Here is a 27800-nt window from a genome sequence, read left to right as displayed (position 1 = left end):
TAAAGTCAAACATCAACCGCCACGAGTGACGCCATCACATCCATTTTGAGGTGAAAGGACCAGAACACCTTCATCAACAATGCTTGTTCATATGCTTTATTCTACTGTTTTATTTTGAAGGCACCGATGCCTAACTTCCTGCGTGCCTCTGACTCACCACGCGCACCTTGACGCATCTCGCTCAGGCGCTGTAGGACAACCGGATAACGGGCACCGAGAAGGGGGAACGGGAGCAAAACGCGTCAGTCCGACAGACGTTGACGGGGTTCCATTGTATAACGCGGCCCTAAAGTCTTTACTCTCACTCCGGCTTTTATTTTTAATTTGTATTTTTTTTAAATCCACCTCGCTTCTTCCTATCCGTCTCGCCGCGGAGGCGGAGACGCAGCGCGGCGGCGGCGGGGCTCGGCGCGGCGGAGGACCCGCACATGTCTGCGCGGTGAGGGAGCGTTTGTTTCCCCCCCCCCCCCCCCGCCCTGACGCGGCTTCAGAGGACGGCAGGAGGAGGTTGCTTGGAGGGGTTCAAACCGCGACGAAAAAAAAAGCTTTCCCACCTCTGAGAGAAATAGAGGAAAAAGAAAGAAGCAGGTGCGGTCGAGGGACGAGTCCGTTTAAATAAAAATTAAAAAAAAGAAGCGAGAAGGACAACAGTGATGCGGCAGCCGAGGTGGGCCCAGATTGATGATTTTATGATATCATCATCCACCGCCAGGACCGATCACTGATTGTATTGACAAGGAGCAAATACGCTATAAACTGACCTGGGTGCCGTTTTCTTTTTTTTTTTTTTTTTGAGCGCGGATAAACAGGAGGGGGTTAATCTGTGTTTGATTACGGTGCTTTCTTTGCCGGAGGAGCACAATTTCTAGCAACACATCTCCAAATTTAGGCCGATGACTTAGTCCTCGCGCGCGCGCGTGTGTGTGTGTTTGTGTGTGTGTGTGACGCCAATACAGCAGCAGAGAGGCGTGTGAGTGTGTCTCCGTGCGGGAGAGAAAGAGGGAGAGACGCGCCTGTCTGAGCATCATCTGGTAGCTGCACAGGCTACTCCTCCACGGGGATGATACACACGCGATTTTTTTGCCTGTGCGTGAAATAAACAGAAGAGACGAAGATGATGATGCTGATGCTGATGCTGCCGCTGCCATTTCCTGTCCGGCTCTGATAAGAGACAGCGAGGCGCACAGCACGGGACTGGACATCCTGAAAATCTTTCTCCTCACCTCTCCTCCGCCTCTGCACCTTCTATCCCCCCCCCTCCTCCTCCCCGCCCCCTTACCTTCCCTCCCTTCCCCTTCAACCCCCACCCCATCTTGCTCTTCCTCCACAACTTTTTGATTCATTCTGATAAATTGCTAATCCGCCTGTGATTCATAAAAGCCACCCACTTCTTCATCCGTTCCACCATCCTCTCACCCATTCACCCATATATCCCCTCAAGCGCCCCCTTCCCCCCCGCAAAAAGGCACGCACGGACGCACCACCGCCGCGTCACCGCCTCCAGCCGCCATGGAGACGACCAAGCTGCCCCCGACCAGCCCGTCCTCGCCGACGACCAGCTTCTCGGTGCCGTCCGCGGAGAAGGTGGACGGCTTCCCGCGGAGGTCGATGCGCAGGGCCCGCCAGAGGAGGTCCCACAGCTCGTCCCAGTTCCGCTACCAGAGCTCCCAGGTGGAGCTCACTCCACTGCCCCTGCTCAAAGGTGAGAGACTGTAGCCAATGGGTCACCACATCACAGAAAGGGTGGGGGGAAGTGTCCCAGAAGGCCGCCAATCAAGTCACTGCACTCACTTGACGTGTCTCCATTGTGTAGACACCTGGAGAGGAAAGTGAAGGCCGTCTCCTGATGAGACACCAGTTGATCAGTATTTTGGAGAAGGTTGTCTTTCACTGGTAGGCGTCCAGCTGGACTATTTGTCCTTGTCCTTTCTAACTGACAGAGGTGATAGCAATGGCTTTGATGTTTGGCCTGATTGGAGCCAGTTGAGGATTTTTTAAATGGTTAATTGTTGGAATACTCTTTTTTCAGGGTTGCAAAATTCACTTTCATGAATGATTAACCATTTCTCAATAGAATTAGAGAAAAGTGGACTTTTGGAGACTAACCCAACAGGCCTAACCCAAAATGAATTTATTACAGAGAAATAGAAAAATAGTTTCACATAGGCCTACATTTTCTTTCACTCAATTGATCTGGTAATCAAATCCTATATTATGTACTCTCTAATATTTAGGTGACATTGAGATTTTGAAATTTTTCAAGTGTAAATCCTCGTACAGTGTGCAAAGCCACTGTTTAACCCACTGGCACACACTAAAACCAAATATCAAAAATCAGCGTGTCTCCGAGTGGCATCTCACCATGACGAGGCCATTTGCCTCATCAGATGAACCTCGAACCACAGGACACACTGATATGCTTTGCGGCTTTATGGATGTTTGGATCTTGACATCCCTCATGAAGGCGGTGAAAGGTGCACAATTTGAAGGCCTGTTGTTGCCACAGCTCTGATCCCAGAGCTGTTGTTACCGCACAGAGGCCGCTTTGATCTATGTGGGCTTGTTCAATAACCTCTCTCGCAAAGACATGGGGCCCATTTGCTTTCATTTTCAAATAAACCATAGCGGTGGCTCCTCCATGAAATGGTGCTCACTGCTGACAGAATTACATAAAGATTCATACATTAAAAACACATCATTTGATTTCTGAATGGAGAAATTACACATACTTTAGCAAGCCTCATGTTGTTGTGTGTCCAACAGGTCTTGTTGTGCTATTATTCCCTTCTAGTATATACTGCACAGGTGCTTTAAGCCTTGAACGTTACTTATATCAGACAAATGAAATCCATATTTTTGCACCTTTTCTCATGGTTCACACTAAAATCTTTCCCCTTGCACGACTCTGTGTGTATTGTAAGTTTTCACGTATGCCTCCGACCCTTCTTTATAAGGTCCCCCCCCCCCCCTTTTTTCTCATATACCCTGCAATCTCTTCGCATTAACCCTCCACAAAGACAAGACCTCTCTGCTTTTAGAAAGCCGTGCCTGTGTGTTTTATCACCTCATTTCACCATCTGCGACTCCCCCCCCCCCCCCCCCCCCCCCGCCCGGTTCCCGTGAGCTGGTGGCTGTTCTGCCGCGCTCTTACAAAACCTGGGGTCCAGACCCTCCGCCTTGCGTACGCGCTGTAGCCTTTCGTAGACCGAAGTCCCGGTCGTCACATGGCTGCTGCACCGCTGCGGCATTGTTTCCGGATCCCCGGGGGGGAGCTGATAGTAAGACCCTGCAGCACCGGTGCAGGATAAGAAGCCTGGTTTGGGCAAGTAGGCTAAGTGTAGGCGCACTTGTGTGTTTTGCCCTGAAGGGAATCACATTCCCATCGTTACTCCTAATAAGATATAGGAAGACATAAAATAGGTATATAGCAATGAAGATGAAACGAAAGAAAAAGCTGGTAAAAACATGTCCTCATATTCCCGCCCCATGGATTCATTTAGTTGTTTCAACAAAGAGAAGTAAACTTTTCTGTATAGCTACAACGGTTTGACTGCAGGGAACACGGAAATGGATCAAAAATGAACTTCACATTTTAAATATTAGTCTCAGAAAGAGCAAGAACCTCAATATTTAGGGTCATCAAGAAGAGGCAGACATACTGATTACTGGCGTCAATCAATAGAATACAATGCAGCCACGGCTTGCATCTTTGCAGATTGGTCATCAATAGCGTGTGAAACATAGTGCCTTTCGAAAATGCCCTTTTTTTCTAATAACGTCTTGCAACAGCAAGACGAGGCACAGTCGACATTTCGGTGGGACGAGCACATGAGTCCGTTTTGTGGAAAGTTTGGAGCAACAAACCCAAGTTGATTTATCGGTCAGACTTCCCAGCTAAATGCAGTTGGACCCCTGAAGCAACCAATAAAAGAGCAGCGTGGTCAAGGCAGCCACTGGATGCACAGATGATGGAGGAAGGAGGCCGCATCGCTTTAATCCTTTTTACAGTGCGCTCATGTTTATCCACAGGCCTGCAGTACATACCTGTTTCAAACATGGTTAGTTTTGATGTGAATGCAGGTTTTATCAAAGCCCAGCACCCTTCTGGTGAAAGCCGACCTCCTCTTTCAGTTGTTTATTCTCAAGAGATTGATCACTTCCTTTGACGCGACCAGCCGTCGCTCCGTTTGAATTATTTTACCCGCCGTCTAAATGCGGCTTTAATGTAAGTACTGCCGAACATTTTCAGACAGGGTCCCACGTGAGACGATGATTAAGTCACACAGAGGCAGCAGGACTTGGCAAACTTAATGTTTCTCTGGGACTTGGGAAAATGAAGCTATGTAATATCTGCTATCACACATGCCGAAAGCACGCCTCTGCTTTCCCATCCCATGGTACCAATTGTTGCATTAAGGTTAAGATAAAATGACAAATGCACTCTTAACACCTCTAAAACAATATATGGAAATATGTATTTTTTCAATTCATTCCGGTGTATTTTTTTTTACATCCTTTTAAGTCCTTTTCTCTATTCTTTCCATAAGACAAAATAGGACCCGAGCTTTCCAAAAATAGTACCCACCAATTTCAACCAATAACACCCTGTCTTCAGTGTTCAGTCGCACTAACAGGCTGTTGGCTCAGTGCTCCCCCCCCAGCTCCGATGCTCTTCCCCGGGGCCACAAACGCCGTCACAGTCAGGCCTCCCGGTCACAGATGTTGTGCTGTCGCTCTGCAGGCTCACCAGACAAAGGTCACTGCTACCCAACATCGACTCGGCAGGTGAAAAAAACTCATAATTAAGATGTAAGTCTTACACAATTTGCACAATCCTGTTGGTTGATTTTTTTTAAACTCACAGAGAATAAAGAGTTGTTGTTGCACTCCCTGCTTTTGACCTTGAGTTACTGCACGCTTGGTTTCAAATCCTAGTGAATTTGTGGACTTTTCCGCCTGTCGCCCTCTCCGCACCCTGTGGGTCGAAAACGACCAAAAGCACATGAGTCCTATCTGTGTAATGAAAAAACACAAGTCACATATGCACCACAATCAGAATGTCATCTTTACTCGACCACCGGGCTTGCATTTTGATTTGACTTACAGCATGAGTCATCCGGGTAAAAATACACTTAGCGCAGTTTGACTGTATCTGTGACAAAAGTATTCAATAGCGGGGGGGGGGGGGGGAAACAAGGAAAAAGGCATCATCATTTGGGCAAGAAACATGTTGACAGGTAGAAACTGCCCTGATTACGGATGCAGGTCAGCGAGGGAAAGGTTTAGGATTTGTGTTTTCGGCGGGTCAGTGTTTCTAATCTGACCCGGGTCAGGGTGAAATCTCACAAAGTATTTGTTAAGGCTCGATTGTGTGGCAAAGCTCGCGTGTATGCAGGGCGATCACGGGACCGCGATACCTCGGCAGTGGGGCTCGGAGCGAAAAAACACGACACAGGCTTTCTGCTCATCTCGGCCCAGCTCGGCACCACCGACACCACCCAACCCTTTTACTCAGCTCACGAAACGGACATAACAAACCCCCCCCCTCATCGCGCCTGTCCCAAACACTTCGAAACTTAAATAAGAGAGTTAGGAAACGTGTGGTTGGAAGTCACAAGATGATCATTCTAAAGCTATAAACTGTCTACCAAGTTAAAAAAAAGAAGAAAAAAACGACTACATCCTCAGCCTTGAGTCACGTTATGTGAGCTTACAAAGTGTTAAATCTGCCGTACCTGCACAAAACCCATCCTGTTGGTTGGTGTTAGCATTTAAGCATCTCTGAAAGCTGCGTAGCACCCTGCAGATACGAGACCAGCACTACAGACAATGTGATTGATTGAATCAGGCTTTGTTGTAACGAGTAACAGATGCTGAGTTGAACCATAGTGAGATAACAAGATAACAGATAACACAAGATTTAAATGTTGTTCTCGTGACATTTTCAAGTACTGTTCTAATGTGAAGCAGCAGTTTTTGTGCCCTGGTAGAAGCAGAAAGATTGATCACTATCGATGACCAGTCAATCTTTGGATGAAGCTATCAGCCCACTTGATGCTGCTTAAAAGGTCAAAGTGTGCTTTCGCGAGCATTGGGTTTCTATGGAATGAGGGGAAATGCATTTGAAATGTTCCCACTAATGTCTGCGGCAAAAAAAATAGATACACTGCAGCTTGTGTTTCATAATCTACTCAAAAATGAGCCATTTTCACTGCGAACCATGAAGGGATTAGAAGGAAAACGTCACAGATGCTGTTATAAAATCTTCCCGAACGTCTCATGAAATATAGCAGGGAAGAGTATCGTTTTATATTGAGCGTTCAAAAAGATTGTGATGGAGGAATTTACCTTTCAAAAAGAATAATAATAATAATAATAAAGCTTGCATATTGCTTATTTCCAAAACCGTTTTTTATTTTAATTTTAATTAATTTAATGATAATTCAGATGGATTTTAAAATAAAGTACTTTACAATTCCTGTGCTGAATTTTACGAACACACCTCTTCTATAAACGGTGTTACCATCTTGTCCTTAGTAACAAATCACTAGGTTTTAGCAAGCTAATTAGCTCGGAGCTATTGTGTCCGCTGCCAGGTTTTCCCGCCCGTTTTCCACTCACTATTTGTTAGCGTTTAGCATCGGCTATATATACTAGTAGTCCACCCACTGACCATGCCAGTGGTCATGTCCCCAAGCTTGTAGACACATTTCACAAGGTGCCAGGATGAATTTCGGCGTACCACTTTATGGTAGGATCAGTATTTAGTTTTAGAAAAAAACAAATACTTTCCGTTAGTTTCAATGAGAAATGTTCACAGTGCTAACTGTTCTGTTCCAGTAACAAAACACAAGTGACAATTGCAGGATGGTATGGAATGTTTAAATAAAGTGTAACATTTACAGGTGCCATTATTATCATACTGGACCAAATAAAGCTGTAGCAGCTAAACCCTCAGGATGAAACTTCCTCACTTTGAACAATGTGTGACTATGTCAAAAGAGAAAACTGGTAGTATAGCGTATGTTACAACTGATTTACACTACAGGCGTAATGAGTCACAGAAGGGCCACAGGTAGCTGCCTCTGATAAATATCCCAACCTCTTTCTTTGGGTATTTCCCTGCTTAGATGTCATTGCGGTTGTGTTTTCGGGCCATAATGTGATACAGTACTTGTCAAAAAGGACATATTGCCCGTTCAACATGCCACCTAACCTTTACCAATGGTAAAATGTGAATGATATCTCAATGTGTGCTTTCCTTTTTGTTTGACCGGCATGTCCACATTTTAATAATGACTGTACGGCAAGTTCTGTTTTAAGTGTGCCATTTACTGTAAGACGGTCACCTTCTAACACAGACTGCATGTGGGAGATTGAATGTGTGTGTGTGTGTGTGTGTGTGTGTGTGTTAGGGAGAGGCCAGCTGGATGGGCCTCGTATTGGGTTACAGAAGGCATGGAGTAGTTTTTGCTCTATGATGGTCTGAGATCAATTAAGAGGGAGAGTGAGGGAGAAAGTGAGTGTGTGGCGGGGGGGGGGGATGAAAGAAGTGGAGGGGATGAGCAAAGAGGAAATGACTGAACGTTAAGTTGACAGGTGGAGAAGGAGTAGTGGGAGGAGAAGAGACGGTGAGATCAAAAATAAAAAGAAAGGCGCAGGATATTGCAGGGGGGAAAGGATGTAATGAAGCGGCTAGCGATGCAATAACCACAACAGCTGCTGTGTCACCGAAGAATACGTCAATTCCTGAAGGAATATGCTGATGCTCGGGCAAATAGGCGCTGAGTGAATATCCACATGTTTCACCTTGCTGCGTGTTCACTATTAAATACGCCGTTCTGGTTTGAAGCCACGTCAACAAAGAAAATAAATCAGGATTAAAGGAAATTTGGATTAGCGATCAATGCCAGGCAGCTTTAAAGAAATCACACTCAGACTTGTTCGAGGACAAGATGATGTGAGATTTTTTTTTTTTTTCATCGCGCACAGTGTGAAAAGCACTGTTGCTTATGTGTATGCTGAAAACCAACACATTATTATTCAACAAGTGATGGTTGCAAAGCGGCTAATCAAAAGTCTCCTGCTGGGATAATCCACTCCCACATTTGTTTCTAACCGTTTCCAATTTGTGTTCCCATTTTGCACGGCAAATGTTACTTTCGATATCTCAAAGTCACTCCCCAATCAGGGACATTTTGGACTTTTGGATAAACTAGGTCAAGCATTAGTACAACCTTTGCTTTAGAAGTGAAATGTTTCAATTGATCACTATCTAAAGCGCACACACATGAACCACATCACGTGACACACAGCGGGTCTCACTTTGTTATGCTGTGTGGTGGCAGCGTGTATTTTTAGTTTCATTGGATTATTTAAAGGTGGATTTAGCGCACACCCTCAATCTTTTGACATGACTTGATGTCTCTCAGTGCCTTTTGTTAAAGAGAGAATGGGACTTTTCTGTTTATGTGCTCTGTATAAAGAACCTATTTTGAAATGATATGCTTTGGCTAAGCAAAAGTTTAGTAAGCAATGAGTTTTACCAATTTGTTAAGCTACTGTTATGATTATGGCTTATTGTATATTTCAAAATTTGCATAGGGTTTAAGTGTGTAAAGAATAGAAAGAACACAAAACCTCGATTGTCACTGAATCCCTGGAAATCATTAATGTAATTTGAGCTAAAATCTATTTTGACCTTTCAAGCTTCATAAAGCTTTCAGGAAGAAACGTTCCTCTGCGTTCGACCACATCCTACCGTTTTATTAGCAAACTGGAGTCAGTTAAACTCATAGTTTGATCAGTCCAAATATATTCTAACTTCCACTGACTAAGACAGTGAGACGCACAAGCAAAACCCAACACAAATAACACAGCAGTTTTCCTTATAGGTGAGATTGAGAAATTCCAGATCTGAATAAGGTTATAAATGCAATGAATAAATCTCAGCCAAAGTCATGAAAATCTGAATTGGCTGCGATCTCACACAGGCTAAAGAGAGGAATGAAAAATCCGCTGCAAAGACCACAAACAAGTCAAGAAATGTGCCCCATTCTTTCCTATTTTTGTCCCTTTCCGCTTGCAGATGTACAACTTTATTTACGCCTTATATGCTAATGCCCAGCCACTCTCATTACCCATTCCCAGTACCATCACCTAGTGACATTTCCCCAGTATCTCCTGCTCTAATTTAAAGCAGCAGGAGGATTTTCCCTGTTCTTTCCGGCCAGTTAAATTGTTGTTTACTCTTCAGTGTTCTTGAAAATATATAAAGCGGTGCGACGCTGGTGGGGTGTAGTCAATCGAACGTGATAACATCCCGCTTCATTTTTCTTTTCTAATCAGGCTTTTTATAAGCAGTATGGCGAGTGCTGCATGCCACCTAGACGGTTTGTGATGAAGTGGATGTGTTATAAGGAGGATTAGATCTTTAGCGAGGGACTTAAAGCCTCACTTAAACCCCTTAAGGTGATATTTATACTGCCCTGACTTCTACATATAGCGTCTGTAGCTCCCATCTACTGTCCCTGTCTCTCTCTCTCTCTCTCTCTCTCTCTCTCTGGCTCTTTATCCGCCTCTGTCCTCTTCTGTTGCTTTCTCCCGCCTTCCCTTTCCATCCTCTCTGCGTCACCGTATCTGTGCATTGAGAATGTGTGTGTCTGCGTGTGTGAAAGCTAAGTGACAGCGGTGCAGAGGCGGCTTGGATAGTGGCTAAAACAGAAGCTGTCCTCTTCTATTTTTTTTGTCTGACACACACACACACACACACACACACACACACACACACACACACACACACACACACACACACACACACACACACACACAGGCTCAGCCCCAAACAGAATAACTGTTATTTAAAGACTAGAGCTGTACTTCCTCATTTGAGAAAAAAAATGAAGCCATGGGGAGATTGATGTGTGGAGCAGACGAAGGGGAAAGATGGAGGAAGTAAAGAGAGGAAAAGATGGGAGGCACCCTGGTGATGGAAAGATGCAGGAGGAGGACGAGGGGGATGATGTCATCTTTTAACCCTGTACAGCTCCCTTCTCCTCCCTCCTGTTTCCTCCCCAGATTCTTCCTATTCTCTCTGTCTCTCTCTCTCTCTCTCTCCCTCTCTCGCTCTCTCCAGCAGGACTATATTTAGATTGGTGCTGCTGTGAATGTGTGTGTTTTTTGATGCGGCTGCAGGGGGCTCGGCGCTGCTCATTCTTACATATGTGCTCCCCTCTCCTTGCTCCCACCATCTTTTCTACGTCACATGCCATCTTTGTCTTCTCGCTTAAATTTTTATCAGCACCTTCCTCCTTTGTTCATTTAAAGGACGAGTCTGGAGACATGCCTTCATTTCCTTGTTGTTATCAGGTCCCAAGAAAAAACAGCAACTAATTAATGCCGAAAAAACAAGTATGGCACGTGTGGCCAGAGATGTGTCTTTTGACACGAAACCAGTGCAGATGCTTGCGCACCAAATGTGTATTCATCCGCCACTGAAAATAGTTCCAACAAATGATCCTAACAACTTACAGTGCCAATAGCTATTTTGGGATATTAATTACACCTTGCAAAACCACTTATGTCTTCAGGGGCTTATGGGTCTTTGAAGTATAATTGATCCAAGATCATTTTCTGCAGTTATGCTGATAGAGATTCACAGGCACGTGGCTGAAAGGTAGGGCATGTAGGGTATGTTCCGACCACTGAATGTTTGCTTTTGAAAGCTTAAAATGGCAACTGCTGTTCTGATGTAGTATGTGTGAATTGGACCGTTACAGTGTCTGTATTTCTGTTTTTTATTTTTTATTTTTTTAGTGGCCTTTTTTCCACCACCAGCTTTTATTGCACCCATAGCCATCTGGAGAGGGAATCTCTCATTGAGTTTCCTCCCCAGAGGTTTGGCACTTCCTCATGCACCTAATAATTCTTTTCCTTTTTTTCAAATCTAATTAATTATTCCTTGTGCATGAGGACTATGAAAAGGTGCTTTCTTATGAATAATAACAGAGAAATAAAGCTTGATGCACTTTGTAATAGTACTGAAAGCATACTCTAGAAAGAAAAGGAAAATAAAAGTGTAATTGCTTTTCTTACTGACATTTTTAATATGCTTTTATAATCATGGAAATTTAACTCATGTTAATAATGGTGTGTCATGTTGATAATATGGGCTTTAATCTCAAGGCCTTTTGAGTTCATGAATCAAATTGAACGCCATGCATTTGATTTTTTGAATTGTTACTGCAAAGCCCGTTACCCATTCATTGGATTTTCAGAAACATGAATGTAGTTCAGAAATGACTCACTTGCTGTGATTAAGATCTTATAGTGAGACCTCTAATCACTGACCTGACGTTATATTGAAAGCAGCCTTGAATGAATGCGTCTGGAGCAGCTTGTGTTGACCTAATAACAGCACAGCAAGGGGCAAAACTAAAAATCCACCTCGCTTGGTCTTACCTCACTTCGCTGCCTCATCGTGCGCTTGGTTTATTTGTTTGTATGTATGTTTTCAGATTGGTTTTCTTCCCAGGCAGTTTTTACCTGTACCAAACATGATAATAGACATTGTGGTGATAATACTGGCGGCGAGTTGAGAAAACTACGGCCAACAAAGTGTTATTTTGGCTCGTTTGGTTCGCCTTGCCTTAATATCTGTACTTTGTCAGCCCCCGTTTGTTTTTACATCTTTCATTTTATTTCTCTCTCTTCCACACATCGTTTTCTCACCTCACATCTCACTGTCTGCGTCCCAAACCCACATTCATGCTTTTCCTTTCTCTCCATCTTTTCCCTTCGCTCTCTGTACCAGCCAGGCACGTCGTCATACAATTACTCTCCATTAAAAATGGATTTGATTTCACCTTCACAGTCTGTCTAAAGGGAGAGAACGGGAGGGAGTGGACAGCGTAAATGTGGGACGTGATAAAACGGAAGAGAGGATGAAGACGGAATGGTTTGGGAAGGGGCATATTCGGGAAGGTAAAAAAGAAGAAACTGAGGGAGGTGGAGGAGAGATGAAGGAGGAGAAAAAACTGATGAAGCAGCTACCTCAATTCCTCAATCCAGAGATACAGAGGTGGTTGTCTTGTAGATTTACACTGATGTTTGTTTTCGAAGCACAGTCAGAATAAAAAGCTCTTCCTCTTACTGTAAACCTTTCACACTTCTCTTTTTTTCGTGAACAATAGTCAGAACATTGTGTAAAGTTGTCTGACACACGTTTGCCACAGTCACTGAGAAATGGCTGCAATTCAAGAACAAGTTGGTCGATCAGTACAGCTCAACAAGCAGTCTGATAGATCAACACTCAATGCAAAATGGGCACAAAGGAATGTAAAAAAAAATAGACACAAAGAAACAGTATTCCAGCCACGTCACGAATGTTTAGTGGACAAAAAAAAAAAAAAGAAGCATGCCAGTCTTTACACACAAACAACACACATCGTCTACATGTATAACAATGAAAATGTCAGAGAACTTTCCTGAAGGAACATCTGGCATAAAGTTGCAAGTCTGAAAATCTGATTCTAATGTTGTCTCTTAAGTTTTTTTAGGTGTTTCTATATCACCAACCTCAGACAACAACAGAACATTTGTGTTTGTTATGTATTCAACTTCAAAAATAAATCCTGTTGAGGTACAGGTACTCTGTCCCATCCCCACCTAGATTATGGAAGGCACATTCGGTCCTATTTTATACAACAAAGACCCCTTTCAATGGTCTCCAAAGAGTGCGTGTCCTGTGCCTGGACACATCACGCTGAGGGCAGGTCTCGTCCATCGCTGCGCAGCTTTGTGCCAAAGGGAGCAGATGGCCTTGGTGTGCCCACAAGTGGTCAGGGGGTCCGGGGCTGGAAAAGCTCCAGTATGCCCCCCCTTACCCTGACTGTGAGTTTCCCCCGTGGGGGTTAAGAAGGGTTAAATCAAATCTGCTCCTGCTGTGTGTGTGTGTGTGTGTGTGTGTGTGCGTGTGTGCGCGTGTGTGTGAGAGTTTTGGATCATCCTCAGATAGTCTAGACTGCTTCCCAGTCATCTTAATGCTTAATTCTGTTCCTTTGTCAGGGGGATTATTTGTTCAAGATTATAAGTACACTGAGTAACCAGCACACCCAATACACCAGTTGAGTTTATAATGTTCACAAATGAGGGAATGGTTGTCTTACCCTACGAGGAATCAGTTTTTAATATTCTGTATATTATGTTTCTTAAATATTATTTATATTTAATACAATGTATGTACCCAATCGATTATTGTTCCAACCAAACCTCACATACACCTCACTATGTAGGAATCTACACTGCATGCTATTTTTTTGCTGTCGAGTCGTCAATCACCATCATCACTCACTAAATGAACCAAGTTTTCCCATTCCGTCGCTGTCAAAGCCAGCGGCGCTCTCCATCGCTTCTTTTTATTTTTACTTTTAGCATGATGCTTTTCAGGCTGAGTTCTCACACCCCCTCAGGCCCAAAGAAATCAATTTAAAACTCCCTGCGTGTGCTCAGTAATCCGTTGGTATCAGCCACTTTCTCTACATCTCAGAAAAGTGGTGTTTTTTTTGTTGTTTTTTTTGGAAGGGGCATGCTTTTAATCCGGCGGGCGGCAGCAGATTGTTTCATTGTGATGAACAGGTCTGGAGAACAAATCTGACAGGCGATAGGACTGAGATGCAACTCGGCCCTCCGGAGGAACCTGTGTGTGGACATAAGTGTGTGTGTGTGTGTGTGTGTGTGTGTGTGTGTGTGGGGGTACAGACACAAGGTACAAATGTGTTTGTAGAGTACTAGTCTGCTTATTCACATTTCATTTTTTTAAATCATATTTTCCCTATTGAACCTATTTGTCTTAACTTCTTTCTCTCTCTCTGTTTCCCCCCTTTCTGACCTGTCAATCACCCAGATGCCCCGGTGGCAGAGTTACACGACCTGTTCTGTAAGAAGCTGCAGCAGTGCTGCGTTCTGTTTGATTTCCTGGACTGCGTGGCCGACCTGAAGGGGAAGGAGATCAAACGCGCGGCCCTCAACGAGCTGGTGGAGAGCGTGGCCACGAGCAGAGGAGTCCTCATAGAGCCTCTGTACCCAGAGGCCATAAAGATGGTAGGAGCGGAGAACGAGAGGGGAGGTTGGCTTTATGAACCCCGGGCTGCAGGGGTGCGAGAGATGAAAGAACAGAAGTGAAAACATTTGGGCGCGGACAGTCCAATCCATGTAGACGAGCAAAGAGGAAAGTGTTAAGGAGAGAGATACGCGGTTAGAGGGAGGAAAGGAAAGGAGAGATACAAGCAATAGGCTGCGCAGAAGGACAGCAAGTGATGGATGGAGAGCAAAGGGTGTGGAATCCAACACAGAGATCCAGTGGTCCCCGATGATGTAAAAAGGTAAAGGGGATTGGGGAAAGAAGGGAAAGTGAGCAGAGGATGTAGCTTATGTTACAGATTCACCCCAGAGGATATGAAAATGCAGGGTGTAATGTGAGCAAAGGTTTAAATAGGAAAAAAAGCTCAAATATCTCTCTGGCAAAGTTTTTCTTAAGATGAATGTTAAAGTGAAAGTGCAATGCGGGTGAATAAATGTAATGCAGAAGTAGGGTAAGACCTCAAAAGACACCAGATGACCCAAATTATGTTCCTCCAAACAAATTGTTATTCAACTTAAACTTAGTCTAATTATAAGTTTAAGTCTGAGGTTTACATGGTCATGTGCATTAAAGAGTATTGCTCATGCAAACAGCAGTGCGTAGAGGGGAAGAACCAGAAGAAAATGCAGCATAATTTGGGAGATTGGGGTTTACCACATGTGCTTTTTACAGTGCAGTTTCTTCACTAAATGGGCTGTGGAAATGCGTGTGTTGAATAAATCATGACCGTGTGAGCAGCGAGGTTGCATATCTTACCAGTGGAAAGCGTCAGACATCTTGTGTGCTTTCCCCTCTGATCTGCTCTTCTGCCCTCTCCCATTATCCCTATCCTCCTTACCTCTCATCATAATCTCTTTTTCATCTTTTCCTCTTTCCCCATTTCCTTTCCCGTATTCTTCCACTGGTTCTTTTTACCCTCCCACACCACTCCTCCTCTTTTGCGGTTTCCCAGATCTCGGTAAATATCTTCCGTACTCTCCCACCGAGCGAGAATCCAGAGTTTGACCCTGAAGAAGATGAGCCAACACTCGAAGCCTCCTGGCCGCATCTGCAGGTAAATAATTCCATGCATTTTACTCTTCTCTTGCAACAGATTTGTTCAGCAAAATGTTTTGACTTTGGCTTTTTTCTTGCTTTAAACGGTTTGCGAATTGTTGCAAAGCTTTTGCTTTCTTCTTAAAGTTAAACAGAAACAACACATGTTTCCCAGCTACATATTAGATGCTATATTAAGGAGGGTCGACAGTGTCATAATGCACATTACAACCTCCAGGTGTTGCTTTTAATGCAACGTTCAGCATTTATCTGCACATACTTCCTTTACTTCAGTTAAATCTGCTGTTTAAAGAAAATCTTTATGCACTAGTGCACTTCTTTTATCAGCTGTAATCACAAAATGGGGACAAGAGACTAATATCACATCCTCATCATTACACTGGTGGTGTTTGCCCAGTATAATAGAAAATGACTATGCTATGTCACATAGAGCTGCTTTATTAAAAAACCCCACTGTTTTCTATTTAAAAAAAAGATCACTCCCTGCAGCCTTTTAGCACAGTGCAAAACGCTAACTTGAACTGCTGCTCAACAATAAAAAAATGTATTGCTTTCTAAAAAGAAAAAGGCCACTGGGCTACTACTCATGGCTTGCTGTGTGCCTCCAATAGCTGGTGTACGAGTTCTTTCTGCGTTTCCTTGAGAGCCCGGACTTCCAGCCCTCCATGGCAAAACGCTACGTTGACCAGAAGTTTGTCCTGCAGGTAATCCTCTCTCTCCTCGCGTTTTGTAAAATGAAAAGCTTTTTAAGATGTTCCTAATATCGCGATAAATGGAAAGCTAATAAATAAATGAATTCCTTCTTTGAAGCAGCGATGGTCTTTCAGTATATGATCTAAGTCGGGGCATATATGAAAGAAAAATGGAGACTGTTCATGTTGAACAACTTTTATCTTTTATAAAAATCAGTTTATGCAATGTTCATTTTGCATGTTTTTTCACAGAACTACAACAAATGCTGTAGAGATTGATGGTCCTTGTTTCTTGGTGTACTGAAAGATTAGAAATACGTTTTGTATTCAAGAATCATTCTTTTGAATTAAGGTTTAGGTGCAGGAGCGGGGAGGTTAGAGAATGAAAAAGGTCCCCGAAGGAGCCATAAAATACACCTTCTGTATTTGTATCTGTAATGATCTTATGTGTGTAGCTCCTGGAGCTGTTTGACAGCGAGGACCCCAGAGAGAGGGAGTACCTAAAGACCATCCTGCACCGTGTCTATGGAAAACTACTGGGCCTCCGAGCCTACATCCGCAAACAGATCAACAACATCTTCCTCAGGTACGGGCTGCCCCCCCCCCCATCAGTCCGCTGCGTCGGATTTAACGGCGCTTGCTATTTATAGCATTTGGACATTAATGAATCAAACATCCGCCCACAAAGACCATCAGCAGAGAGAAAAGCTGTGTTTATCAGCTCTGAGCTGCAGTGCTTCCGCTGTGATTTTGAAGTAGAGAGCAAGAGCATTTTTTTACTGAGTTACCACGATTGGGCGAAGAGTGTAAAAGCCTCACATGTTATGAGGTTGCCCCTTTTGACAATGTTTAAGATGCAAAGGTTACGAGGTAAATATAAGAGCGTCGACTAGTGTTTTACCACACATGCACACAAATAGGCCCACGGCATGACTGTGCACATCTGCACTCACTAGCTGGTCAATACAGCCTCATCCTACAGTGATGTTGGGAGTTAAATCCTTGTGTGGTGACTCAAATTTCCTCAAATAACACGAGTGCTGCGATGCACAATCGTGTCTCATCATTGCCCTTCACCAAGTGTAGCTGTACTGTTGTGTTTGCAATGCAGTTCAAGCTCAGAAGAGCGGCGACGCCGCGACACTCTCTATTTCGGTCTCAGTTAACTGGTTTCAGTATCATCGTTTGTACATTTTGACAGCTAAAAGGTGCAGAATAAGCCGAAACGTGCTTCTCCGCTATTGTAACCCATTTTTCTATTACATGTTCACAAAGGCATCGGAGTTGTGTTCCAGAAATCATGTTAATTATAAATTTATTTCAGGAAATTTAATGAAAAGCCAACTAGGGTATTACATTAATTTGTAATGAATGTGAACAGGTTTTTTTCTTACTATTTAAAGAATTGCGGTCCTCCTTTTAGTCCCTTTCACTTTAGTTTAACGAGAATGGCTGCTTATTTTGCTGACGCATCATTACACGTCACTCTATATGTGTATGTTGTATCTCATCTTCAGGTTCATATACGAAACTGAGCACTTCAACGGCGTAGCGGAGCTTCTGGAAATCCTTGGCAGGTTCGTGTCCAATCACACAGACGCACTAAAAGGAAAACTGTGCGTCTCTGGAGGAAAGGATGCATTGTTCTATGTCATGTCTCAATGAATTCATTTGGAGTGCGAACACACAGACAGAAACTGTACTTGGCCAGCTGCTCCCATTCAAGAGACAGCTGGTAACCAACTGATGGAAGCGACCACGGGAAATGGGGACACTTTCGCATCTGTTGGGCACAAAAAAAAAAAAAAATATTGGGCATTTATTTTAGATGTATTGCCGTCCCATCGTTCCCTATCAGGCAAACAACTGTGTGTGCAAAGAATGAAGAAATCAGTTAAAGGCAGCAAAGGGAAGGAAGAGTCAATCTGGGCGATGGCAGGAAGGAGGAGTGGAAACAACAGCGAGTATAAATACATAAATGACTCAGAGGTTTGTATAGCTGCTTGCTTAGTCTCTGAGGCCGGTAAGAGACACATATGAGGAAGTAGGAACCGGGGAGCAAGGGGAGCAAGCTGACCTGATGAACAAACATGTCTTGCTCTCTGCCCGGTCCTCGGACTCAAATAAATAAATTGCATCAAGATCGGAGCGATAACGCTAATAAAGACAAATAAAGGGAGAGTGAGAATGGTGGATGGACATCTGTTATATCTATCAAATCTATTCTGCTCTTAGTCTCACTGCCTCCTAATGCAAAATCATGTTAAAGGATAATTTATGTAATATGTAATATATAATGTATGTAATATATGTATGTATCTAATTATATGTAAACAAAAATTGCATTGGGCCCTTTTAAACTAAATTCTCGTTATACAATTATTACAATTATAAGACTGTCGATGACGTTTGAGGAGTTAATGCAGAGAAGGTAGAGAGAGTAAAAGGAAAGGCGGAATTTGAGGTGAGAAAAGATAGAGGGATGAGGGATGGGATGGAGAGCGAATAAGTGAGTGAACCGTGAGTCAGAAGAGGAGCAGAAGAGAGAGAGGTTTGTATTCATGTTGGTGGTAACAGAGGTATTCATAGCTCCTCCCACACATAGAGAGAAAGAGAGAGAGATGGGCGAGAGAGGATTCTTTGTACAGAAAGAAAGGGAAAGGGGGGGAAAAAGGATTTGAAGAATTGAAGAAATGTCCCATTAAACCAAGGCAGACAGTCTCACAGGTAGACTGACTGATACAGAGAGACTGAGACAAACGGATGAACAGTGTGCGACGGAGACTCCTACTCGCCAAAATGAGTTCCCACTCCTCCGCTGCCCGTGCTCTTCCTCCTGTGGGCTGAGCCGCCTCGAAGTCAGTCAGTGTAGCTGTGAACCACGCATCCGTCCAGTCACTTGGAAATGGACACAGACAGGACGAGAATAGACTTCAGATCACAGATGTGAATACATGGGAGTAACATGCGATGACTTTCTGTCTATAGGGTTAAAACACACAAACATCCCTTTGTAGATTATACCTGTGAAAATCCAGTGCGGGGAGGCAGAAGTATTTAACTGCAACTGTCCTTTTCTGCAGCATCATAAACGGCTTCGCGCTGCCCCTGAAGGCCGAACACAAGCAGTTCCTGGTTCGCGTCCTCATCCCGTTACACACGGCAAAGTCCCTTTCCATCTTCCACGCACAGGTCAGTAACACCTCCGTGCATATATATATATATATATATATATTGTCGTTTTGTTGTTTTAAACCTTTGACAGCAACATGCTCTGTGTAACACCACCAATTCCATTAACAATACTGTTAAATGGTTTGTTGCCCATGTGGACGTCCACATGCAGAGAAAGATGTTAATGTGCCTGTTGTACCGTACAAGTGTTTTGTCATCTATCTATCATATATGATTTTTGAAAGCCAACACTGTAAATGTTTGCGGATATTTTGTGCCAGTCTTTTAGATATTATCTTTGTCAAGCAACAACAAAAAGGCAACTGAATTATTTAGAATATGTGGTGGTTTTGCATTTCTTCTCCCCGACTGAGGCATCCTTTATTGTAGCTTTCGGAGACCCTTCCTCCTCTGACCATCATAGAATAAAACAGGCCTGTAGATAAGCTTCTGGCTTCTCTACCAAGAAGAGATCCACGTCTTTTCCTCACCTTGACCAAATCAGTGATGAGGGAATGTCTCTCAAGTAGCTATAGTTTTTCCTGCAATGTGTGAAATGTACCACCGAGAGGCAGAGTTGGGCCACAGATAATACCGCAGAGGATGCGCTCACTGTTGAAATACACCCAGTGTGTGTGTGTGTGTGTGATCGTAATATTTAACGACACAGGTGGCGGCCGGTCGATTGTGTTTGCGTGTGTGCGTTTGTGCGTTTGTATTTACATATGCAGCAGGTGCAGAGATGGCATGTGTGTGATTGTGTGTATTCCAGGTTTCATTATCACCATGCCCTACATTTCTCCTCCCTGTCATCCTCCCTGCGGTTCACACACATACATTATTCACCACCCAAACACACACTCGGGTTGACAGGGTCACAGGGGACACATGCGAGCAGACAGAAGTTTTGTTCTCAGTAGGTGTGGCTGCGTAAAAGTGAGTGACCCAGATTTGGATCTAAATATCAAATTATGAAATTACGGCAGCATTTAATCACCTTAAGTGTATTTCTCAATTACAGTACAGAAGCTTATGAAGGGGTTGTTCCTTATGAACATGGTTACGTGTTTTGTTTCAGCAAAAAGCAAAGACAATGTTTTCCCTTTTTAAGCTCAAATCATACTTCAAATTAAAACTCACTTTAGCTAAGAAACCAGTATACTAATTGTTTGTTTTGTGTTATGTACCTATTTGGTCCCTAACTTTACTGTAGTGATTTGTAGTATATTGCCCACTGCAAGAAGCCTGTTGTAACCGGATTGGTGAAATGTCAGTTTGTATTTGACATGGTCATTTATAGCAGTAAAAAGGGCACAATTAGATGTACAAATTTGAACAAATTTGCAGACAAAAAAACAATAGAGCTTTCTATTGACTTTGACTCCCAAAATTGTAACCCCTGACAGATCAATATTAGTATGGTTTCAGCCTAAAAAGACAACAATGTCAATAATCTTTAGCCTAACAACGTCCTCGAGCAGCATCTCTAATGTCTCACTAATACTTTAAATAATTTTCCCGACCACCCCCTTAATTTGAATCCTTTTAAATTTCAAACTTGACATCCCATGCTTTCACCAGCCCCCTATTCTTAGGTGCCACTCCCGCTTTCTGCTTCTCTACATGCTGCAGTGCGAGGGTGAGGGACAGGAAAGTTAGAGATGGAGTGAGAAGGGAAGGCAAACAAGGAAGGTGCACAGTAAGAAGGAAAAGGGATTAGAAGATGAAAGACGTGGATGATGTGAACGCCAGACAGGCAGAGAGACAGACAGACAATGGAGCTACTGGTCAGGAAAGAGTCAAAGACAGAAACTACAATAAAAGTAATAAATAAACCAGAGTAAAATGTGATTGTTCTACAGAAAGACAGAGAACAACCATCAATAGTTTGAGAGTACACAGCGTCTACTGTCTGCAAGTGTAACAACACACACACTAAAGGTTGTGTATACTTTCATATTAATGCCTCTTGAACTTCCTTATCTAAAAGTAAGAAAAAAGACCAGCACAGTAATCTTTTGAACAGAGCAGAGGTATAAATAGAACACAAGAGGACAGACGGAGGCAGAGACAGGAGGTCTAAACTCTATCTCACATTGCCCTTAAGGGACTTTGCGTGTGTGACATCACTCCTTCCGAAGTAAACACACGCACACACAGTCTCTGTCGCCACGGTGCCCACTCGCCACGGCAACCGGGCCCGGGGTGGATGGGGCAACCACAAAACACAATCATGCACGTACACACACACACACTTAAACACACCCACTGAATAATAGGAAATGATTGCAGATCATATAGTGGGAGACAAGAGGTGATGTAGCGTAGACAGACACACACACACACTTGTGACACATCTCTCCTTGGAAAACTTGTCTTTCCGATCTTTAGCAGGGTGTAATCCTGTGGGATAAGTGCTAAGATCCCCCCTTGTCTCCTTGACAGCTTCAGGGAATGTGTGTGTGTGTGTGTGTGTGTGTTTTGCGTGTGTTCTAACCCCGTCTCTTCTGTCCTTACAGCTGGCCTACTGTGTGGTGCAATTTATGGAGAAAGATGCTACAGTGACTGAATATGTAAGACCCTGTTCATTACATTGTTGTACTTACTCCAACGCACTTGCTAATTCATTTAATTTCAAGGATAATGGGATAATGGGAGTTTTTTTGTTCTTGTTAATTGCGATGACATTAAACCGTGGTGACATCGCTAGAAATAAGTCAGATGCTGAAAGGAAAAATATAGAACATAGCATCTCATTGAGCAACTAAACAGCCACATTTGGTGGAGACAAAAGCAGAGCTAAAAGGAGAGTACACGATAGACTAAGTACCCTGAACATGAATCCTAATGGAGGGTCGTGTGTCTTTGTGTCTGCAAGATGTTTTTAAAGCAAGAAAACAGCGGTCTGCTAGCGTGTTTGCTGCATCACTTTATAACGGGTCAATTTGTCAATGTGTTTGTTTCTTGCAAACAAATCTGTGATCAGTATTTTAATGAACATAAGGAACATACAGGTCAGCCAGAGTTGTTTTGGAAGGAAACCACATGAAAAACAAAGGTCCAACAGCCCAATTTCTAACCCAACTTTCAAACTGTTAATGGGTTTTCTAACACTTAACATTTAGTTCTCAGCATTCACTTTAGTGTTAGTGATGTTATCATAACTGATAAAACAACAAAGACTCAAGTTTCAATGGACTGAAGTTACCAATCATATGACCATCAAATATTAACTTCAAGATTGCAGATTTATTTATCGTGTACAGTTTAACGTGAGAGAACGTCATTAACATGCTTGACCCTTTCTCTGCAGATCATCAGAGGGCTCCTCAAGTACTGGCCAAAAACCTGCACGCAGAAAGAGGTGAGACAACGGATAAGAAAAATTGGCTGCTGCTTTATTTCCCTCCTGGGGGGGTGGGGGGGGTCACGTGAGTGTCGGGTCTTTCCTTTGAACCTCTGCGTGTTCAGGTGATGTTCCTGGGGGAGATTGAGGAGATCCTGGACGTGATCGAGCCGTCTCAGTTCATCCGGGTCCAGGAGCCGCTCTTCAAGCAGATCGCAGCCTGCATCTCCAGCCCTCACTTCCAGGTAGCCTGCTCATTCAGACCGTGCTGGAATGTCTTTTGTTGAAACGGTTTTGGGGATTAATAAGGCTTATAGCCGTTCCTGAATTGCCTGCAGATTCGTTGTGTGACTGCAGCTACACAAACCTCTGAACGTAACTTTGATGATAACAGTGCAAACAGCAGTCTGATGAAAAAACTTTGCTAAATGATGGTTGACTCCTCTGTCCCTGTGTTTCAGGTAGCGGAGCGGGCTCTTTACTTCTGGAACAACGAATACATCCTCAGTCTGATCGAGGAGAACTGTCAAGTCATCCTGCCGCTGGTGTTCGCCACCCTCTACAGAGTCTCCAAGGAGCACTGGAACCAGTCAGTGGCTCACACAGACACACACACACATGAATTCAACTTTGGATTATACACAGGAGTCAATATGGATGACGAAGCTTTAGCTCTGCTAGCTGCTGTTTTGATGGTTAAAGAAATATTCAGATTAGGTTAAAGTTTAGCTTATTAAAAATGTTGTGTTTCTTTGTGAAGATAATGAACTCTTGATTTGATAATTTAGCAGCAAGCTTCACAGCTCCTAATAATTCTAAGATCTCAACTCTGAACGAGATGTACTAGCTCAGAAGTTAGCATCAAAGCTATTAATCTACCAGAGACACATGAATGACTCACATGCGCTGGTCCAGACAACACGTACTGCATGGTTGCTAGTGGGTTCATAGCTCCCCAAAATCAAAGCCTTTTCTAAGTTCTTAACCCTATAACCCAGGTTCATTATCGTCTTCCGTCATTTCTACAGGACCATCGTGTCTCTGATCTACAACGTGCTGAAGACCTTCATGGAGATGAACAGCAAGTTGTTTGATGACCTCACTGCCTCCTACAAAGTGGAGAAACAGAAGTGAGCATGACTCACTCTCTTTGTGCGTGTACGAGCGTTTGTGTGTGTGTGTGTGTGTGTGTGTGTGTGGATTTGTGTCACTGGGTACAACAGTGACTACGAGAGGAAGAACTACATGTCTCTTAACCCATGTTTGAGTCGCTACGTGTTTCATTATCCATCACATCATATTTCACGCTGTACTGTAAGTATGTGTCGCTTTAGTCATCTTTTCTACACGGGTCATGATTACACTCAGTGTAATGTCTTTTTTAAAACTCAATACTTTTGGGAAATGAAACATTTCGGCTTTCTTTTCGAAAGGAATCATGATCATCAACCTGAGAGTTCAGAAGTTGGAGTCGGGGAAGGTTAAATTTAGGCAGGAAGGAGATGAAACTAGCTGGGCTCGACTCAAAATACGACCCAATAAGGAATATCAAATTTACATTTTATTTTAACATTTCATTTGACCTGTTAAATTACGTTAAGTAAGTCATTTGCTTTGGAGTTGGTGGTTTATACTGTACAATTGCAACAAAGGACATGTGAGATCTTGGTTCACACTGAACACTGAACAAATGCTCATGTCTTCTCCCTTTCTCCTCCATGCTTCTTCATCCCTGTCTTTTTTTTTCTTCTCTCTCTCTCTCTCTCTCTCTCTCTCTCTCTCTCTCTCCCTCTCTCCCTCCCTTCAGGGAGTTGAAGCGAGACAGGGAGCGTGCAGATCTGTGGCGAGGCCTGGAGGAGCACCAGGACCGCCGGATGCAGATGCTCACAGACGCGGCCAGGAACCAGCGCAACCTCCAGGACCGAGGCGAGAGAGGGGACCCGCCGACCCCTTCGTCCCCGCAGACGTCCATCTCCGACCAGAACGAGCCCAAGCCCGGCGGAGCCTCCTCTTCCTCCTCCTCCTCCGGAGGCGGGGAGGGCACCACCTAGGTGCCCGCTCGGCAAAGATTGGATAGCACAGGGGTTAAGGGGACAGGGAGAAGGCGTGAGGTGGATGGGGAAAGTGTTGGGAGAGAAAAGGTACAAAACAAATCCACTGTTTTTTTTTATCCTGGATCATTGAGAGCGTGGCTTTTTGTGAAAAAGCGCACAAACTTGGTGGTCCGAGGTAAACACCGCACCTTTTTATTTCTGACCGACTTGTGTGAAACTGGTTCCCTTTTTGCTGTACACACATTACGTTGCAGATGAGAAGATGAATATTGTCCGAAAGTGCAGACAGTAGTCACAATAAGCGGCTGGTTTATCAAACTGCAGGTCAGTATTCAAAATTTGTAGCTGGCCTGCTTCAAATCAGCCTTAAAATGAGAGAGGAAATTTCTCTTTTGGTGCAACGTTAACCAAGTTGAACACGGGTCTAACTTGATATTCAACCGACCGAGTCAGAGTCTGTACTGTGGCCACGTATTTCTCTTTTGGTCAGAGATGCTTATTTCATGCGTGGATAGCACAATGCATTAATAAACAAAAGAAGCAATTTCACACAAATGTCCCCAAACTGTTGTTGAACAGACCAGACACACACACAAAACCTCACACACAGAAACACACACACACACACACACACACAGCGGCAGGTATATATTCACTGTAAATATGAGAAGACAGAGATACAGGAGAAAGTGTATCCAGGTCAAACAAATCTCTCACAGAAACACGCAATTGATACACCAAAACGTTTCATACAGGTTTACAGGCCCAAAGACACACACACACACACACACACACGCAGAGCTGGTTCTGGCGCTAACTTCTCTCCCATTCTGATGGGGTCCCACCAAAGGACGAGTCTAAAGTCTCTCAAGGTTAAATAACCACTGATGAAGATGATGAAAATGATATAAAGTACAATACTGTTCCTTCTTCTTACTTGTTACTCTACTACTACTACTCTACTCTAAGTACTACTGATGATGATGATGGTGATGATGATGATGATAATGATAATGTTTTTATATATATACATATATATATATATATACATATGTCTCTGGATATTTCTGTAGTGTATAATGGGAGAAACACTAGTGTAGCAGATACCATAAAGGGGAAGGCCGGCTTGAATTTTGAATTCACATCACGTGTTACCTGTATGAGGCCATATTGTGAGTACTGAAATTCAGCAGAATTCCCCCTTAACAGACCTTAAAGAGGGGAGGAATGAACTGGGTTGGCAGTGGCTGTTTTTCTTTTCTTTTAAATTTGGGATGTTTGTGGTGCGATAGGTATATTTTAAAGGGGTATTTCGTAACAAAATCCAAAAACATTCCATGTTCAAAGATTATGTTTCATATTTATTTTGTTTAAAGGTGACCTGCGGAGCTTTTTTATGTAGACAAACAAAGTTAAGAGTTTGACAAATCAAATCGAATGCATTTCCTTCGTCGCCAAACATGAGGTCACCGTAAAAAAAAAACAGACATATTCTAACCATTGTTTACGTACATGTTTACCTGCTGGCAAGCTCCTTCTTGCCCGTCTTCGTTGGCATATTGCAGAGTTTCGTTGCACTTTTCCGCCACCAACTGCAGTACAAACATGATGGAGACCCGCCCATAAAAATATGACTCTGTACTGCTACTAGATCTCCACAGGTTACCTTTATTTTACACGCTGCCATTATTTTCGGGGTTAAAAGATTTACAAATGTACTGATTGGCCTAGGTTACGTTTGACAAAAGGTTCACTCTAGAACCCCCTTGAATTTTTAACCAAAAATGTAACCATGCTGACTACTAAGCCCCGCCTATCGCAGAGGTTACCCGAGGACAAATAAAGCGCACCACAAGTGTTTCAGACCAAAAGAAAAACACAGTGATCCAGTTGGACCATGGCGTTGATAACATTTTTTCCGTGTGAACCAAGAAAAATGTGTTTATTCTCGTCTGATCATTTCACAGAGTGAGGGGGGGAGGAAAAAAACGAAAAAAAAATATTTTAGCAATATTTTCATTCTTTCAGGATAATATGTGTGTTCTTGGGGGGTAAAACAGGAAGTGGGTGTTACACTCCAAAGTTTACCCCCCACTCTTGTTTTGACTCCTGTCGCGTCCTTGATATTCACATTGTCTTAAGGTACTTTTTGTGAAAATTTATTTGAGGAAAAATGACTTTGCTTTGTAATTATGTTGTTTTTCTTCTTGGTTTTTGTATGATCTCGTTCATTTGTGGAAAACTGATACTGATGCTATTTATTTTCTATTCGATGATGATGGTCAGGTTGTGTGAGTGTGTGTGTGTGTTTGTGTGGCTGTGTGCGTGCCCACGTGCGCGCGCTGGTGAGTGAATCAGCGAACAGGAGATGTGCGTAGACCGAGTGATAGAGAACGAGAGGAGACCGTTCTCTCTTTGTTTCTTTTTCTCTCTCTCTCTCTCCTTCTCTTTGAATCCGAATGTATCGTAAATCTAATCGATTGATTGTTCTTTTTTCGCGCTCGAGACGCTAAGCTACCTGTCGGCTGCTTCGGAAACCAAACATTCAAAACCCCTTCGGACCAGCCGTTCATTTGGAACACTCACCTCCAATCACGCCTGAGTCCAACAATGTCTTGAAATCCATTTGATCGACATGTTCTCAGATTGGCATTTGAAGCTTACTTGAGTGGATTCGGCATTTCCACCAATTTCATGCACCTGGCCCAATTTTCACATTTTTTTTTTGGTGCTGGTACTTACTCCAAACACGACTCCGACAAGTTATAAAATATGATGCGCAAATTAGACCAGAAATTGTCTAACATTTCTCAGCGCATCATTTCTCTCAGACAAACCTTACCAAATCCACAGCGAAAACAACCACCCATCATCCAGCATATCTAACAGAAATGCCCCTTTAGGGTTGAAGTTTTGAACCAAATAATTAAATGAATCCATAAGCCATTTCAGCGCTTTCCACGCAGGTTAAAGGAGGCCGTACATTTAGTTGGATTACAAACATTGTTCTGACTCAGGCAAACGACACTCCAACAACAACACAAACCGTAAAAAGACACAAATTGACCGTGCTTTCATTGCACTCAGCTTACCTTATGATTTGGGTTTTTGGCGGCTTACTCACAAACCCTCGTGATTGTTATTGCCAGTCGGTCAGCTGACTCTGGGAAAACAGAACCCCAGCTCCCACTTTTCTAAAACCTCCCCCCCAATAATCAATAGTAATATTCTTCTTTCTAGAATCATGTCGCTTTATTCCAGCCTTGCTCTAGAAGAGGAAGGGAGAGAAGAGTGTGTCCCTAGAACGCTCCGGCGTCGCCTTCCAGGCGGCCATAAGA

The 27800-nt window shown here is 43.4% G+C and overlaps 1 protein-coding gene across 1 annotated transcript; it reads left to right on the top strand.

Moving 5' to 3' along the window:
• Positions 1-168: 168 nt before the first annotated feature.
• On the top strand, positions 169-26796 carry ppp2r5b (protein phosphatase 2, regulatory subunit B', beta). The gene is made up of 13 exons (XM_037478581.2): positions 169-1702; positions 13904-14100; positions 15093-15194; positions 15808-15900; positions 16344-16474; positions 17406-17465; positions 18972-19080; positions 21582-21635; positions 22376-22426; positions 22534-22653; positions 22870-22997; positions 23437-23538; positions 24216-26796. The coding sequence occupies exons 1-13, from the start codon at positions 1510-1512 to the stop codon at positions 24457-24459; spliced, it is 1584 nt and encodes a 527-aa protein (XP_037334478.2). The 5' UTR covers positions 169-1509; the 3' UTR covers positions 24460-26796.
• Positions 26797-27800: the final 1004 nt, after the last annotated feature.

The sequence above is a fragment of the Pungitius pungitius genome, chromosome 1 (assembly GCF_949316345.1).
Source record: "Pungitius pungitius chromosome 1, fPunPun2.1, whole genome shotgun sequence".
Taxonomy (NCBI): domain Eukaryota; kingdom Metazoa; phylum Chordata; class Actinopteri; order Perciformes; family Gasterosteidae; genus Pungitius; species Pungitius pungitius.
This window is presented reverse-complemented; position numbering and strand designations above follow the sequence as displayed.

What these genes read in the sequence shown, in the direction of transcription:
- ppp2r5b (XM_037478581.2), top strand. Translation starts at nt 1,510, where the DNA reads ATGGAGACGACCAAGCTGCCCCCGACCAGCCCGTCCTCGCCGACGACC. An exon ending in AAACCTGCACGCAGAAAGAG is followed by an intron (nt 22,427 to 22,533) that starts GTGAGACAACGG and finishes CTGCGTGTTCAG; the next exon opens with GTGATGTTCCTGGGGGAGAT. An exon ending in TACAAAGTGGAGAAACAGAA is followed by an intron (nt 23,539 to 24,215) that starts GTGAGCATGACT and finishes CCCTCCCTTCAG; the next exon opens with GGAGTTGAAGCGAGACAGGG.